Below are 17212 nucleotides of genomic sequence, written 5' to 3'. Positions count from 1 at the left end.
TGGGTGTATGGGTGTCTGTTTGGGTGTATGGGTGTCTGTTTGGGTGTATGGGTGTCCGTTTGGGTGTATGGGTACCTGGATGGGTGGGTGTATGGGTACCTGGATGGGTGGGTGTATGGGTGCCTAGGTGGGTGGGTGTATGGGTGCCTAGGTGGGTGGGTGTATGGGTGCCTAGGTGGGTGGGTGTATGGGTGCCTAGGTGGGTGGGTGTATGGGTGCCTAGATGGGCTTGTGAGTGCCTGGGTGGGCTTGTGAGTGCCTGGGTGGGCTTGTGAGTGCCTGGGTGGGCTTGTGAGTGCCTGGGTGGGCTTGTGAGTGCCTGAGTGGGCTTGTGGGTGCCTGGGTGGGCTTGTGGGTGCCTGGGTGGGTGGGTGCCTCTTGATAGGAAGGTTTCTGAGTGGATGGGTTGGTGAATGAATGCCTTTGTGGGTGGGTGGGTTCCTATATTTGTGGGTGTCTGTATGGATTGGTGGGTGCCTGTACGGGTGGGTGGGTGCCTGGGTTGGCGGGTGGATGCCTGGGTGTGTGGATGGGTAGGTGCTAGGGTGTGTGGATGGGTAGGTGCTAGGGTGTGTGGATGGGTAGGTGCCAGGGTGTGTGGATGGGTATGTGCCAGGGTGGGTGGGTGAATTGGTAGGTGCCAGGGTGGGTGGGTGAATTGGTAGGTGCCAGGGTGGGTGGGTGGGTGGGTGAATTGGTAGGTGCCAGGGTGGGTGGGTGGGTGGGTGAATTGGTAGGTGCCAGGGTGGGTGGGTGGGTGGATCTGTGGGTGGGTGGGTACCTGGATGGGTGGGTGGGTAGGTGGGTGGGTGCCTGGAAGGGTGGGTGCCTGGAAGGGTGGGTGGGTGCCTGGAAGGGTGGGTGGGTGCCTGGAAGGGTGGGTGCCTGGAAGGGTGGGTGGGTGCCTGTGTGGGTGGCTCTATCGATGGGAGGGTTACTGGGTGGATGGGTGGGTGAGTGGGTGTGGCTGGGTGAGTGGGTGTGGCTGTGTGAGTCCCTATGTGAGTGCCTGTATGGGTGCCTGTACTGATGGGTGGGTGAGTGGGTGGGCACCTGGATGGATGGACATCTGGCTGGGTGTGTGCCTGGCTGGGTGCGTCCCTCGGTCAGTGGATGCCTGGAGTAGTGGGTATTGAGTGGGTGGATGCCCAGGTGGGTGAGCACCTAGGTGGGTGAGTGCCTGGGTGAGTGAGTGCCTGGGTGAGTGAGTGCCTGGGTGAGTGAGTGCCTGGGTGAGTGAGTGCCTGGGTGAGTGAGTGCCTGGGTGGTTGGGTGCCCTGGTGGGTGGATGCTTGATGGGTGGGTAAGTGGCTGGGTGAGTGGGTGAAAGGATGCGTGAGTGGGTGAAAGGATGCATGAGTGGGTGAGTGCCTGTGTGAGTGGGTGGATGGGTGCTTGTGTGAGTGGGTGGATGGGTGCTTGTGTGAGTGGGTGGGTGGGTGCTTGTGTGAGTGGGTGGGTGGGTGCTTGTGTGAGTGGGTGGGTGGGTGCTTGTGTGAGTGGGTGGGTGGGTGCTTGTGTGAGTGGGTGGGTGGGTGCTTGTGTGAGTGGGTGGGTGGGTGCTTGTGTGAGTGGGTGGGTGGGTGCCAGTGTGGGTGAGGTTGTGGGTGCCTACGTGGGTGGGTTGCTGGGTGCCTGTGTTTGTGAATGGATGCCTAGGTGAGTGGAAGCCTAGGTGAGTGGATGCTTGAGTGAGTGGATGCTTGAGTGAGTGGATGCCTGAGTGAGTGAATGCCTGGGCTTGGGTGGGCGAGTGCCTGGGTGGGTGGAGGGTGGGCAGGTGCCTGAGTGAGTGGGTGAGAGGGTTCCTGGGTGAGTGGATGCTTGGGTGCGTGGGGGTGGGAGGGTGCGTGGGGGTGGGAGGGTGCCTGGGTGAGAGGGTGCCTGGGTGAGAGGGTGCCTGGGTGAGAGGGTGCCTGGGTGAGAGGGTGCCTGGGTGAGAGGGTGCCTGGGTGAGAGGGTGCCTGGGTGAGAGGGTGCCTGGGTGGGTGGATGCCTGGGTGGGTGGGATGGGAGAGTGTCTGGGTGGGTGGGTGGGTGGGTGAGCGGGTGCCTAGACGAATGGATGCTTGGGTGGTTGAGTGCCTGGGTGGCCAGGTGCTTGGGTGGCCAGGTGCCTGGGTGGGCAGGTGCCTGGGTAGGTGTGGGGGGTGAGAGGGTGCCTGGGTGGGCAGGTGCCTGGGTAGGTGTGGGGGGTGAGAGGGTGCCTGGGTGGGAGGGAGGTTGCCTGGGTGGGAGGAAGGTTGCCTGGGTGGGAGGGAGGTCGCCTGGGTGGGTAGGAGAAAGGGTGCCTGGGTGGGTAGGAGAAAGGGTGCCTGGGTGGGTAGAAGAAAGGGTGCCTGGGTGGGCGGGTGTTAGGTTGCCTGGGTGGGTAGGTGGGAGGGTGCATGGATGAGTGGGTGCCTATTAGGGTGGGTGCCTATTAGCATGGGTGCCTGTGTGGGTGGGTTGGTGGGAGGGTGCCTCTGTGGGTGGGTGGATCCCTGGCTGGGTGGGTGGGTGGATCCCTGGCTGGGTGGGTGGATGCCTGGGTGGGTGGGTGGATGCCTGGGTGGATGGGTTTGTGCTTGGGTGGTTGGGTGGGTGGGTGGCGGGTTTGTGCATGGTTGGTGGGTGTCTGCGTGGTTGGCGGGTGCCTGGTTTGTTCGTGGGTGGCTGGGTGGCTGGGTGAGTAGGTGGATGTCTGGGTGGGTGGGTGTGTAGGTGCCCGGATGGGTGTGTGGGTGCCCGGATGGGTGTGTGGGTGCCCGGATGGGTGTGTGGGTGCCCAGGTGGGTGTGTGGGTGCCTGGGTGGGTGCCTGGGTGTCCGGGTGAGTGGGTGATAGGTGCCTGGGTGAGTGGGTGGTGGTTGGGTGGGTGAGTTGATAGGTCCCTGGATGGGTGGATGAAAGGATAGAAGAGTGCCTTGGTGGATTAGCGCCTAGATGGGTGGGTGCCTGGGAGCCTGGATGGGTGGGTGGATAGGATCCTGGGTGAGTGGGAAGGTGGGAGCATGGGTGCCTGCTGGGTGGCTGGGTCGGTGGGTTTGTACGTGCCTGTGTGAGTGGGTTGGTGGGTGCCTGTGAGTGGGTTGGTGGGTGCCTGTGTTATGGGGTTGGTGGGTGCCTGTGTGAGTGGGTGGAAGCCTTCGTGATTTTGTGGGTGCCTGTGTGATTGGGTGGGTGCCTGTGTGATTGGGTGGGTGCCTGTGTGATTGGGTGGGTGCCTGTGATTGGGTGGGTGCCTGTGATTGGGTGGGTGCCTGTGATTGGGTGGGTGCCTGTGAGTTGGTGGATGCATGGCTGGGTGGGTGCTGGGTGGGTGGCTTGTACCTGGGTGAGTGGTATGTACCTGGGTGGTGGTGTGTACCTGGTTGGGTGCTGGGTGCCTGGGTGGGTGGGTGGTTGGTGGTCTGTGTGAGTGGGTTGGTGGATGGCTGTCTGTGTGGGTGGGTTAGTGGGTGCCTGTGTGAGTGGGTTGGTGGATGGCTGCCTGTGTGGGTGGGTTAGTGGGTGCCTGTGTGAGTGGTTGGATGCTTGGGTGGGTGGGTGCTGGGTGGGTGGTGTGTACCTGGTTGGGTGGGTGGGTGGTGGGTGCCTGGGTGGGTGGTGGGTGCCTGGGTGGGTGGTGGGTGCCTGGGTGGGTGGTGGGTGCCTGGGTGGGTGGTGGGTGCCTGGGTGGGTGGTGGGTGCCTGGGTCGGTGGTGGTCTGTGTGGGTGGGTTGGTGGATAGCTGTCTGTGTGGGTGGGTTGGTGGGTGCCTGTGTGAGTGGGTGGATGCCTGGGTGGGTGAGTGGGTGAGTGGCTGAGTGGGTGGGCGGTGGGTGTGTGGGTGGGCGGTGGGTGTGTGGGTGGGCGGTGGGTGTGTGGGTGGGCGGTGGGTGTGTGGGTGGGCGGTGGGTGTGTGGGTGGGCGGTGGGTGCCTGGGTGGGTGATCGGTGGGTGCCTGGGTGGGTGGGCGGTGGGTGCCTGGCTGGGTGGGCGGTGGGTGCCTGGGTGGGTGAGCGGTGGGTGCCTGGGTGGGTGGGCAGTGGGTGCCTGGGTGGGTGGGTGGTGGATGCGTGGGTTGGTGAGTAGGTGGTATTCTGTGTGGGTGGGTTGGTGGGTGCCTGTTTGAGTAGGTGGATGCTTTGGTGAGTGGGTGGGAGGGTGGGTGGGTGGATAGATGCATGGGTGGATACTTTGTTGAGTGGGTGCCTGGGTGGGAGGGTGGGAGGGTGGGTGGGTGGGTAGATGCATGGATGGATGTTTTGGTGATTGGGTGGGTGGTGGGTGATTGGGTGGGTGGGTCAGTGGATATATGCATGGGTGGATGTGTTCCTTAGTAAGTGGGTGCTGTATGGGTGAGAGGGTGTCTGCGTAAGTATGTGCCTGGCTGATTGGGTAACTCGGTGGTTGGGTGGGTGGTGGATGCCTGGGTAGTTGGGTGGGTGCGTGGATGGGTGCCTGAGTAGTTGGGTGGGTGCGTGGATGGGTGCCTGGGTGGGTTGTTGCCTGGGTGGGTTGTTGCCTGGGTGGGTTGATGCCTGGGTGAGTGGATGGGTGCACGGGTGGGTATGCCTGAGTGAGTGAGTGCCTGTATGGATGGGCAGGTGCCTGGGTGGTTGATGGGCACCTGGGTGGGTGATGGATATCTGAGTGGGTGGTGGATGTCTGGTTGGGTTATGGGTTCCTGGGTAGGCAGTGGGTGATGTGTTGCTAGTGGGTGGTGGGTGGTTAGATGCTTGGGTGGGTGGTGGGTGGGTCCCTGGGTTGGTGGATGGGTGCTCGGGTGGGTGCCTGGGTTGGTGGATGGGTGCTCGGGTGGGTGCCTGGGTGGGTTTCTGGGTAGGTGGTGGGTGGCGGGTGCCTGGGTGGATGGTCGGTGTCCGAGTGGGTGTGTGAGTGGGTGCCTGGTTGGGTGGCGGTTGCCTGGGGGGGTTCCTGGGTGGGTGGTGGGTGGGTGGTTGCCTGGATGAGTGTCTAGGGGGATGGTGGGTGGGTCATAGGCGAGTGGGTGCATAGGTGGATGTGTTTCTGGGTGGGTGGGTGTCTGTATGGGTGAGAGGGCGACTGCATGGGTGGGTGGGTGGATTTCTGGGTGGTTGTGTGGATGGATGTCTTGGTGGCTGGGTCGGTGAATGTCTGGGTGGGGGCGTAGGTAGGTGGTTGGGTGGGACGTGGGTAGGTGATTGGGTGAGGGCGTGGGTGATTGGGTGAGGGCGTGGGTGATTGGTTAAGGATGTGAGTGCTTGGGTGGATGGGTGGGTGATTGGTGGGTGGATGGGTGGGTGATTGGTGGGTGCCTGGGTGGGTGGGTGGGTGGTGGGTGCCTGTTTGGGTAGGTGAATGATGGGTACCTGGATGGGTGGGTGGTGGGTGCCCAGGTGGGTAGGTGGGTGCCTGGGTGGGTAGGTGGGTGCCTGGGTGGGTAGGTGGGTGCTTGGGTGAGTAGGTGGGTGCTTGGGTGGGTGGGTGGGTTCTTGGGTGGGTAGATGGGTTGGTGGGTAGATGGGTTGGTGGGTGCCTGTGTGAGTGGGTGGATACTTGGATGTGTAACAATGCTCAATGAGGTAATACGGAGGAGGAAATCGATTCACAGGTAAAGAAGTTAGCCATTTGAGGGTTTTAAGCCCAGAGAGTTTCCTTTCATTAGAGACGTGAAAACAACTTGGAAATTTAGATATAAAACGGATGTTATTTTTATCTGCATCACAAGGGCTTTAAAGTGGCATCCTGAGCCTAGTGATCAAATATAAAACATGGAATATTTTCGCCGTATGCCAGTTCGTGTTATATCATGATCTATATTTACTAAGGTAAAACCACTCCTAAAGGCAATAAATCGTTTACATGAAAATCGCTTATTTATTGATTATCATGTATACATTATTAGCAAAAAGGGTGCCTGAGTGGGTGGTGGATACTGGGTAGGTAGGTGGGTGCCTGTGTGGATGGTGGGTGCCTGAGTGGGTGGGTGGGTAGGGGTATGCGAGGGTAGGTGCACAGGTGGTGTTCCTGAGTGGGTGGATGGGAGGGGGCATGAGTGAATGGGGGCACAGGTGGTGTTCCTGAGTGAGTGGGTGTCTGTATGGGTGTGAGGGTGTCTGCGTGGGTATGTGCCTGCCTGAGTGTGTCTGGGTGGGTGGATGCCTGGGTGATTGGGTGGGTGCACGGATGAGTGCCTGGGTGGGTTGTTGCCTGGGTGGGTTGTTGCCTGGGTGGGGGGAGGTTGTTGCCTGGGTGGGGGGAGGTTGTTGCCTGGGTGGGGGATGGGGGGAGGTTGTTGCCTTGGGGGGGTGGGCGGGGTGGGTGGGTTGATGCGTGGGTGGATACATGGATGGGTGTCTGGGTGGGTTGTTGCTTGAGTGGGTGGGTGGTGAGTTAATGCCTGGGTGTGTCGGTGGGTGCACAGGTGAGTGTGCCGAAGTGAGTGGATGCCTGTGTTGATGGGTGGGTGCCTGAGTGAATGTGAATACATTACCCAAGCTATAATAAAACATCAGGACATACTGTTATAGTTAAGCACTTAAACACACATATGAAAAAGCTTACCTGGCCTTATACACATGTAACACATATATACACGCACAATGCAACACACTCACGTATATCTATCTATCTATCTATAGCCCGACGCCCTAATCCCGCAAAGGGTGGCCGCAGACAAAACGCCTCCAAGTCGCTCTGTCACCCACCATTTGACTACCTTCCCCCCAACTCACTCCCCTCTCCCTCATATCCCTCTCAACTCCATCCCTCCACCTCATCCTCGGTCTACCCCTCCCTCTCCCTCCCTCCACCTCACCAACATACACCCTCTTAGTCAGTCTTTCATTCTCCATTCTCTCCACATGTCCAAACCACCTCAGTGTATTTCTCTTTATCTTCTCAACCACATCCACATCCACCTCACAACGTTCCTTCACTTCTTCATTCGTCAACCTGTCCCTTCATGTCACTCCACATTCTCCTCTCAAGTAACTCACGCATATACACACAAATTGTACATATATAATCAAATGTGATGAAACATAATTTAACAATGTTTACTGTATACACAAACATATATTTGATATACACAAATAAATACTCTCACGCAAAATTATTTACATTAGCATTAGCATCAGTGAAAAAGTATTCATTATATACAGCACATCAAGTAGAGTACATCTGAAACAAATGACACTGACTACTGGTGCAGAACATAACAACATTAATATTTTGAGAGAAGATATTTCTTAAGATCATTTTTAAATGGTATGAAACTTTGATGAGACCTGACAGAGGCTGGTAGGTCATTCCACACCTTGACCCCTGGTATTAAATAGAAGACTGACCTTGTTTGGTTCTCATATATGGTATCTCTAATAAAGTATTCTGACGAAGACTGTAATCTGAGTTGTTTCGAATAAAATAATTAGTGAGGTTATCAAATTGATTATTTAGTGATTTAATTACAAATATGCAGTTTAAGAAGTAAGTTATATCACTCAGCTTTAATAGTCTAAGTGGGTTGGTTGATGGCTGGGTGGGTTGATGCCTGTGTGGGTGGGTTGATGCCTGGGTAGCTGGATCAGTGTATGGGTGCCTGTATGGGTGAGTGGGTGTCCCGTGGGTGGGTGGGTGTCCCGTGGGTGGGTGGGTGTCTCGTGGGTGGGTGGGTGTCTCGTGGGTGGGTGGGTGTCTCACAGATGGGTGGGTGGGTGTCTCGTGGGTGGGTGGGTGTCTCACGGATGGGTGTGTGTGTGCCTGGGTGGGTGGTGGATGCCTCGGTGGATGTTGGATGCCTGAGTGGGTGATGGGTGCCTGGGTGATGGGTGCCTGGGTAGTGGGTGCCTGTGTGCGTGTGAAATTCACCGGGTCGGTCAGGATCACTTGATGGTCGTGATCGTCAGCTTTTTACCCTCCCGGAAGGGAGCTGAGAGCTCATATAGTCCGATCTAAGGGCAAGGCTGTGACCTTCACACACACACACACACACACACACACACACACACACACATCCGTCCCCTTGCTCAAGGGGGACAGTAACCACCCACTTCATAAGTGAAACTTTTCGCAACCTGAGCGAGGCGCGAACTCCCATCCACCAGTTGGCAAGCGAGAACGTTACCACTGCACCAGCGAGCGGTGTGTGTGTGTGTGTGTGTGTGTGCGTGCGTTCGTGTACGTGCGCATGTGCGCGAGTGCGTGCGCGAGTGCGTGCGCGAGTGAGAGAGAGAGAGAGAGAGAGAGAGAGAGAGAGAGAGAGAGGCGAATAAATTCGCTTCATTAGATGCTCCTGCGTCTTATAAAAAAAAAAAAAAAAAAAAAGAAGGGCTATAACTAAAGCACCCTTCTTTATAGCCAGATACTTCAGCTCTTGCACTTACTACCTTACATATAGTTCATCAGGATCCCTTGAAATACATTCGCTGTTCAAGTAATGCACAAAAGATCCAGTATTAACGATATAACTGAAAAATACCAGTTTACAAGAAGTCCCAAACTGCTGTCGAGATTTTCATGATGAAAATATACGTCTACTAACCCTTCACATACTACGGATTATATTTTCTATTGTTTACCAAGAAACTAAACAATACCATCGTTTTCTTTTATAACACGCTATTATTTTCTTTCATTTTTTAAAGTATAACTACGCTAAATTTCCGTTATGACTCTCCATTTACTTTCAGACCTCTTCTCATGTGTTCATCGGTCGAATGCCAGACAAAGAGAAAAGTTAGCGAAACCAAGGATTGTAAAATAATGAAAATATGTTATAGTGAAACAAAAATTGCAGAAAAAAAAAATGTTAACGCAATAGATATACGGGGTCAGCACCTGCAGATGCAGTAAGTCATTTCTAGCTGACGTGTCAGAGTGTGGGGAAGGGGGAGAGGCAGCAAGAGAGGGTGGGGGTGATAGTCAGCCACATGGGCTGATGAAGGCAGGTTATTGTTGCAGCTTGTGAGGCCGTCAAAGATTCACATATTCGTGAATACGACAGGAGGTCGGAAGGCACGAAGGATATACTGTAGGTGAGATAAGGTGGGACATAGAAGATAGCAGTTTGGTGCCTTCTCGGATACAAAAAAATTTTGAATGAACCTCACCTGTGCTGGGTACGTAATCCATGGTTAGGCAAAGGCTCGTATAACTGTGACCGATTTTCACAAATAAAACGTTCATATCGCCTCTGATACGCCGATTCTGGCAGCCGTAATATTCTGCATAAGTCTGGGAGCATAATCCAACCTACTTGCGATGGGATGGGATGTAGTCGTGATGATTATGAGGCCCAGAGATGCCCAAGAAGTTATATGAGAACTGAAAATCGCCGTGTATATTGTGCTGGGGCCTTGGTTTAATTGCAGTGGTTACATCCAAATTCAACTCACAACAACTGTTCTTTTGGTGATAAGTAAATGCTAGTGTCTTTAATTTTTGGTCACTCGATAAGCCATGACTCCTTAGTATGACATCTTGGTTTTTTGTGCATTTACTAATAAACTCGCTTTTTTTTTTTTTTTTTTTTTTTTTGACGGACCGTGTGCTGTATTACTTTTAAGAATGATCGACTGAAAGAAACCAGTGCCAATCGACGAGACCATCTGGCACCGGGGCAGAAAAGGGCAACAGCGGAAAGAAGGGAAAATAAATAAAACATGAAGGAAGGCAGACGAGGTATAGACTGGAAATGGCACAAGACGAGCAATAGAAAAAGAGGGTGACTCACGCAGAACATCACTGAGTGCAGGGGGCCTACGAAGACGAGCTATAGGTGAGAGAAGAAGGTGCGATGGGTGTCAACAAGGAAAGGACTGTGAAAAAGGACGTGGGAAACAGTGAGGGGGGAATGACAAAGTGAACAAAGGGCATATGCGATAACCATGGGGAAGTCGAGTATAACCCAACCGAAGGCAAGCCAACGCGGTTTTCCCAAGGCCTGTAGCTATGGCCAGGTGAAGACCAAGGAGAGACAAATGGCTACACAGAATTGAGTTTATTGCACGTATCTTGCAAACAGAGTGACTGCCAAACCTGAAATACCAAGGATTTAAACCTCAATGCCAAGAGACCGAACAGCACGAAATATATGGTATTTCCAGGTAGTATCATAAGCCTTAGTGGTAGGTGGTGGCGACCATCATCCACTCACTTGATGTAATGCTGCCTACTTCTTCCTTAGCCTTTATCATTCTTTTTCTGTGCCTGCCCTACTCTCTTCGTATTTCTCCCATCTTTCCTGTCACTACTTAATGCTTTTCTTTCCGTTACAGGTGGCTTTACATTGAGTGACAAGCCAAATGGTTTCCTGTAAGCCAAGAAACCATTTACAACGCTGGGTGGTAACCATATAACCAAACCATATGTGCTCCCTACGTGTCAAGTGGGTTGGTGGAGGGTTAGTGCCCCTCCCTGTAAAACAAATAACTCAGAGTCAAATGGCCACCCCATACGGGATTATGGCGTCTGGCAATAGATAGTTAGATAGATCATAAGCCTTCTGAAGACGAGAAAAAAAAAAAAAAAAAAAAAACTAAAACGCTATGACGGACAAAGGCCTAACGTAAGTATCCAAAGCCAACAAAGGGTCGAGCGTGCTACGGGCACGTCGATAAACATACTGAAAATCTGATTAACAAATGTCTCGATTCCAAGAGCCACATAAGGTAACTGTTGATCATATGTTCAAGCCATTTACGTAAGCAGTTGGAGAGAGCAACAGGACTGTAATCTGATGGATGGTGACCAGATTTACCTGGTTTGGGAATGGAGATAAATATGGCAACTTTCTAAGCAGGAGAGAAAAAAAAAAAAAAAAACTCCAACTAAATACATTTATAAAGGACAAGAAGAAAATTAACAGTTTGGGGGAAGGGGGGCAAACGGCGGAGAATATTACAGTGGACGCCATCAAGCCCTACACAAGTGTTCCTACAAGACTGAAGGGCGGAACGAAACTTAGATATAGTAAATAGGGCATTTTAGTGAGCATCAGATGACAAGGAAAAGGTAATGGGACACTGTCCTGAAGTACGTTTCAAAAACCGGAACTTAGAAGACAGGCGAGGACCCTGACTGACGTCACTGATATGTTGACCCAAGACATTAGCGACCACTATAGTATCCGCAACAGAGGAGCAATCTATATGTAAAACAGGGGAAGGAGGAGGAGTAAGTTTCCCTGAGATTTTGCGAATACGGCGCCAAATGGAGGGTACAGGGATGGAAGTAGAAATGGAAGTGGAGTAATTCCTCTAGCGAGCACGCTTGGCCCTGAAACAGTTCGATGGAGGGCCACACTAGCTTATATTACTCTTGAGAGATGTTACGTAGTTTGTAAGCATTAGGACCTATTCTTTTCTTTCTTCCATCCTCTTGAAGACTTTGCAATGATGGCATTTGATTTTCCTTAGCCTCATTCACAGCTGTGTTCCCCATAATAGTGCTGGAGTCATGAAACTAGTACATGGCTGGGCGGTATGGTTCGAGCTAATATTACACGTTCCTTTGAAGGCCTCGTTGTGCTGGGCCTGGGGCACTGTCAACCGAGTGGTGGTGAGCTATAGGCGTACGGTGGGAGGGAAGGAAGAAGGGAGGCTCAGTGAGACTATGCTTACTGGGTTGTTAAAAAGGGAGAGATTTCAGCATGTGTGTTATAAGACTGATGGGTGCCTGGTTCTGGCATCTGGGGGTTTATTGCTAAACGGTATTTCAAACACGGTTTATATTGTGGGCTGAAATGTGCCCACTATCGGGGCACTTGCCGTCAAAATAGCCACTTTAATTTGTCCCTTCAGTTCGTTGAACTGTTGTCATATGATTAACCTCATTCCACCTTCTTACTCCCTCATCTCCATCCTCCATCCCCACCAGTCCCATCATCATCCCCCCTTATCCCCCTCCCTGCCACCATTCCCCCCCTCCCCACACTTCGACACGTCAGCTAGAAATGACCCACCATTTTGGTGGAGGGCCTGACTCTGTGTTTCATTTGTCAGGACCTGTAAATGTTGGTAAGAAAATTAAGACAGTTGTGCTGTCCGCTAATAACTGCAAGAGAGACTCCAGAAGAACGCATTATTTGGCGATCCTCACCTACCCAAAATTAAACTATATACTAATTAACTTTTTTCTGTTCATAACATTCGGTAAAAAAAAAAAAGAGGGGGGGGGAGCGAGCGCTTAGAGTGCAACATCCTCGCCCTACAAATGCTCTACTGGCTAAGCATTTGACCGCTTTGTGAGCTTGATTTTCGACCTATTGTTCTGAACACCAAATAACTTATTTCATGCTTGTCTGACCTTCAACATTCCCACAAACTTTGGTCCAAATCGAATCATACTTGTTTGAACTAAATTTCCCCTGCGAACTTGACCTTTGCCCTATTCTTAAATCGAACATCTCCATCCTTGGCTGAACTTCAGTCCATCCAGCATGTTTGGTTCACATCGAGTCGAAGTTATTTCATATATAAGGTCGAACATTTGACCTTACCCTGTGACCTTGACCTTTGATCAATTGTTTTCGAAATAGAAATCCTTCACCCGTGCTTCATCCGTGCCTTACCCTAAACTCCTCAAAAATGTTTGGTCTAAAGCAGATAAAAACTTCTCAGCCTGACCTGCCCTTGTGACCTTTACTTTCGACCAATTGTCCTAAAAAAAAAAAAAAAAAAAAAAAAAAAAAAAGATCAGGCCCTTGGCTCACCCTCAACCCTTCCACCAAGCTTGGTTCAGATCAGATCAAACTGCATCAGTTACTTTGTTCACACACAAACACCCGAATCGATTAATCGAATCCCTTTATCCTTACCATTCAACAGTTTCATATAGTTTAGTGTAAATAGACTCAAAAGTGATTAAGTTGACTTTACCATGTAACCTTAGTCTTGTACCTACTGTTCTCAAAACAATTAGTTTTCCCCTTGGCTAACCACAAGCCCTTCCCCAAAGTTTGACCAAACTCGGATCAACACTTCAAATACTGTTACCACACAGACAGCCACTTACACCGAGCAAAACGTTACACCGCCGCACTACATTCGTGCGGATGTAATAAAGCAAGATGTCTTCTATAAATCTTACTACTAATGAGACAACTTATTTCATGGCCTGACAAGTTCTGCATGAAAATCATTAGATACTGTATCCGATAGTCCTACATATGAAATATCCACAATATCGAGAACTGCCAATACAGTATATCGGCAGAAGCTGCTCCCAGGAGTCGTCTGTGGTTCCCGAACAGTACAACTGAGTACCAAGACAGAGAAACCTATTGTTTTTTTTTTTTAATGGAGGTCCTTCCAATTAGTAGTTAAATACACCGTACATTAACCCTGTCATTAAAAGAGGTCCTTCCTAGCTTGAATAAAATTGTCTTATGGCAGCCTGAGGGAAACTAAGTACGTCACCATTTTAAAGGTACGGTAGAAGGGGTGGTAGACGCCATGAGGAGCTTAGCCTCGTCCCTTATATCTCCAATCTAGGCCTTTGAGCCTGTGATGGGATATACATGTATTATCGTGGAATACAAGGCTACTGCATCATCCAGGTTGCCACAGATACCTCTCCTAGGTGTTACCCCAGATATTTATTTTACATACCAACCCACAAATGGTATATCGACACCTAAGACGAGTGGCGTCAAATACACGCACCAGGACCAGGAGTAAAGGAGTTCGTATAACACTTGAAACAGCTGGATTGTAGGGGTAAGACTGAAAGGAGGAATACAAGTGTGGCCAGTTATAATATGTTCCTGTGCTTCGACCGAGGACCGAGCGGCTAAGCTGAGTTCTGGGAGCATACAGATGCCTGCCTGGAGAAGACTGATAGACTTGAGTGTTTTTGAACGAAACTGTGAATGGTAAAGTGAAGAATGGTGGAATATATGGGGTGGTTGGTTTGAGAGATACACCCACTTTAGTGGTTGGGTATGACAGTGCCCCGGTGGACGTTTGTGGGGGGAAGGACTTGCTAATAGTTAATAACTTCTTCAGGCTCAACCACATCCAAAGGTATATACTAAGACTGGTAAAAAAAAAAAAAAAAAAAAAAGTGAGTTGGCTGAACGTAAGACACTGATTGGTCGTGTGTGTGGATGACCCACTGAGTGTACACGTATGGAGGACTGGAGAGTGAAGTTTGCAATATTATCAAGGATAGAGGTGCAAAAGTCATGAGCAAAATGATGCCGAGGAAGACAGAAGGAAGCAGATGTTAAAGATGGCAGAAAGGCGACAAAAGGGAACGAGGTGAAAAACACTAAATAGATGCGGTGGCTTCAGGGACCTAGAAGCTTTGCCAAAGTCGCTAACGTTTATGGCGTGGAGAGGGAGCTTCAGGGTTAGGGTCCCAATATAGGGTACTGTTAAAGTTGTTAATGTCTACGGGAGTGAATCACCATTTCCAAAATTTATTAATGAGAAACAAATGGACAGGGCCGCTCCTGGAGACGATCTTTTACATTTATCAGTAGAAGCAAAACCTTATTTCAATGGGGGGGGAGGGAGAGAGAGAGAGAGAGAGCGAGAGAGAGAGCGAGAGAGAGCGAGAGAGAGAGAGAGAGAGAGAGAGAGAGAGAGAGAGAGAGAGAAACGCAACTACCTGGGCTAGGAGGGGAGGAGATGGGAGAGAGCCCATTCTCCCTTTGAACCATCTTAAAAAAAAAAAAAAAAAAAAGCTGTCTCTCCACCAACGCACGCAATCCAGCTCTGAATAAGTATTGAGCAACCAGAGTATCATCTGGTTATGCGTCTTTCGTAGCCACCTCCACACTTCTCCAGCGCCTTTCTGTAGTCTCGACTCTCATTCAGACTTCGCAAAACGAATCCCCGGACCTCTGATCGTAAAACTATTTAAGCTAATATGTTAATCCCGGCCACAACCGACAGTACGTGCCTTTTTAACAACGATATTATTTGCATTCTAAATATTTCCCATTTTATATTATTCTGTTCAAATATTAATTCCCTCATGGTCGTACTGTACTCTTGTATTTTATTATTTAACCAACGCCAGATAATTTTACTCAGTCATAGGAGCCTGAGTGCTAATAATTATACCATTAACTCTCTCATGACAGGGCAAACTCTGGTACTCTGTTCTAGCTAGTACGAGAGTTTATTCAAGTGAGTCAGGGGAGCCTGATAATGTTTATAAATAACTGAGGATAAGTATATGAGAATCCTCAGTATTCGTACCCTTGGAACACGAGGGAGTTGACAGTCATTTCCTAGCTGTACTGTACTTGATGCACTGTATTTACATCTACTGGGGCTCATACCTGACGAGAGCCAAAGTCTAAAGGTCGGATCGAAACTATCACATCCTCATAACAAACACGTGCTGTATAACAAATCATGAATGTAAATGATATAGAAAATGAACAAAAGTATCTGATGCAACAAAATATAAATGATGTTGCAGAAAATAATACTGAAAGAAAAAAACAAGGAAAAGAACAGTATGTCACTTACTGTTATAAAATACTGTGACGGTAAGTAGCGTTGCGTCCATCCCACATGTGATAAGTAGTACAGTAACCTCCTCTGTTGTACAGCCAGTGAGCCAAAACACACTGCAGCCTGCAGAGCAATCAGAAGTATGCAAATTACCGAGATTACTAGTATGAAAGTGATGAATAGAACATCCTTATTTTAATTATATGATCAGTACACTGTCAATAATAAATGATCAGAACTGTACGACAGTGTTACACAAACAAAAGTTAAGATTGAAAATCCACAGTGATCTGTTTTACAGGAGCAATGACCAAGATTAGGAAACCGAGTGTACACTAGATGCTTCCATGCTTCGGTCTTAACTCTGTAATCGGCAGAGGAGTAACTAACAAGATACTATATCATACCTTTTTACTCTAGGTTGGTTTAAGAATTTCAGCTTTTCATTAAGTGCTGAAATATGGCATTAAACTAACATAAGAATATGATGCTAGCCACGAAGAGCTAGGGAATGAATATAGAGTCCTAGTGCTGGCTTTCTGCCTGTAAGACCTATGAAATATGCTACAAAGGACTAAAATTTGGGCCGTTAAGATGAAAAAACTATAAATATGAAATGCCAAACTGTTTATTATATTGTCTACTTACCAAACATTTGTCTACGCATCCAACAAAGACCTATGCCACCATGAAACAAATTACTATTTAATAGTTCAGGCAGGTGTATGTAAACTGTACTGCATGACAATTTCTAACATCTCTGCTTCTAACAAAATCCATTCATAATTATGGTTACTGTCTGAATAGAAGGAATAAGTATATGCTATTTTTGGTCACACCCATTTGTCAGTGTTCGTGCTTAACTAGACAACAACAAAATATCGACCTACTGCAGACATCTAATTTTTACAAAAGTAGTAGTTGTTAATCATATAATAACTGAGGCTGCATACGAAGGTCATAGGTCAAAGGTCAAGGTCACGATAAAAAATAATCCCAAATGGACAGCTGACACCATATCCAACGTTTCTAATTAACGTATTTAACTTTCACACCGTAGTAATATACAAGGAAACATCTGCTTATTACCTTCATTAATAATCAGAATATCGACAAATTGTTCTCCGTGAATGACTCAAATGGTATGTTGGTGATTCTGGGTCGTTATCAAGCCTAATGAAAGGGAGGATTCACTGCAGACTCCACTCTCTCTTGCAAAGGGTCAGCAAAGCTCCACCCTCACGCTGTGTGAAAGCAATGTTCAAATTTCTTGATCGTTGTATAATACTGGGGAGGTTGTGTGTGTGTGTGTGTGTGTGTGTGTGTGTGTGTGTGTGTGTGTGTGTGTGTGTGTGTGTGTGTGTGCGCGAGCGCGCGCGCTTCGTACTCGGCAGATTCTCTGTCCTGTATACTTTCTCAATATTTATTCCATATAATTTATCTAGTTAAGTATGACCTTAGTAGTAAATAGTCGTACGTATGGTACATCAGCAGATCTAATATAACCTTGAAAATATATATATATATATATATATACATATATAAGAAAAATAAAATGTTATACTAATTATAAAAATTAAATGCATCGGCCACTTTACCTTCGCCAACATGAAAAATTCAGTTCCGAACAAATACCGATCCACATCATTACGAACTAGACAACAATGGCTTTCAAAACTCGATAAGGTGATCTTTGGAACCCAACACTTTTTGCATAGAATTATATGTGTTTCATAATTAATGGACTAAAATGTGGAATGACATTGTCCTCACGTGTACCTTCTCCCCATTGG

General features: G+C 49.3%; 1 protein-coding gene across 1 annotated transcript in view; it reads right to left on the bottom strand.

The window, feature by feature from the left end:
* Positions 1–219: 219 nt before the first annotated feature.
* The window catches only part of LOC145390412 (uncharacterized), a 49640-nt gene continuing 32647 nt past the window's right edge, over positions 220–17212 (bottom strand). The window contains exon 4 of the mRNA XM_080265345.1: positions 220–393. Within this exon, the coding sequence (XP_080121471.1) occupies positions 220–393 (174 nt within the window). The remainder of the gene's footprint in view (positions 394–17212) is intronic.

This window comes from Coenobita brevimanus, chromosome 14 (genome assembly GCF_032717465.1).
Source record: "Coenobita brevimanus isolate Jiangsu-jjx chromosome 14, ASM3271746v2, whole genome shotgun sequence".
NCBI classification, from domain to species: domain Eukaryota; kingdom Metazoa; phylum Arthropoda; class Malacostraca; order Decapoda; family Coenobitidae; genus Coenobita; species Coenobita brevimanus.
This window is presented reverse-complemented; position numbering and strand designations above follow the sequence as displayed.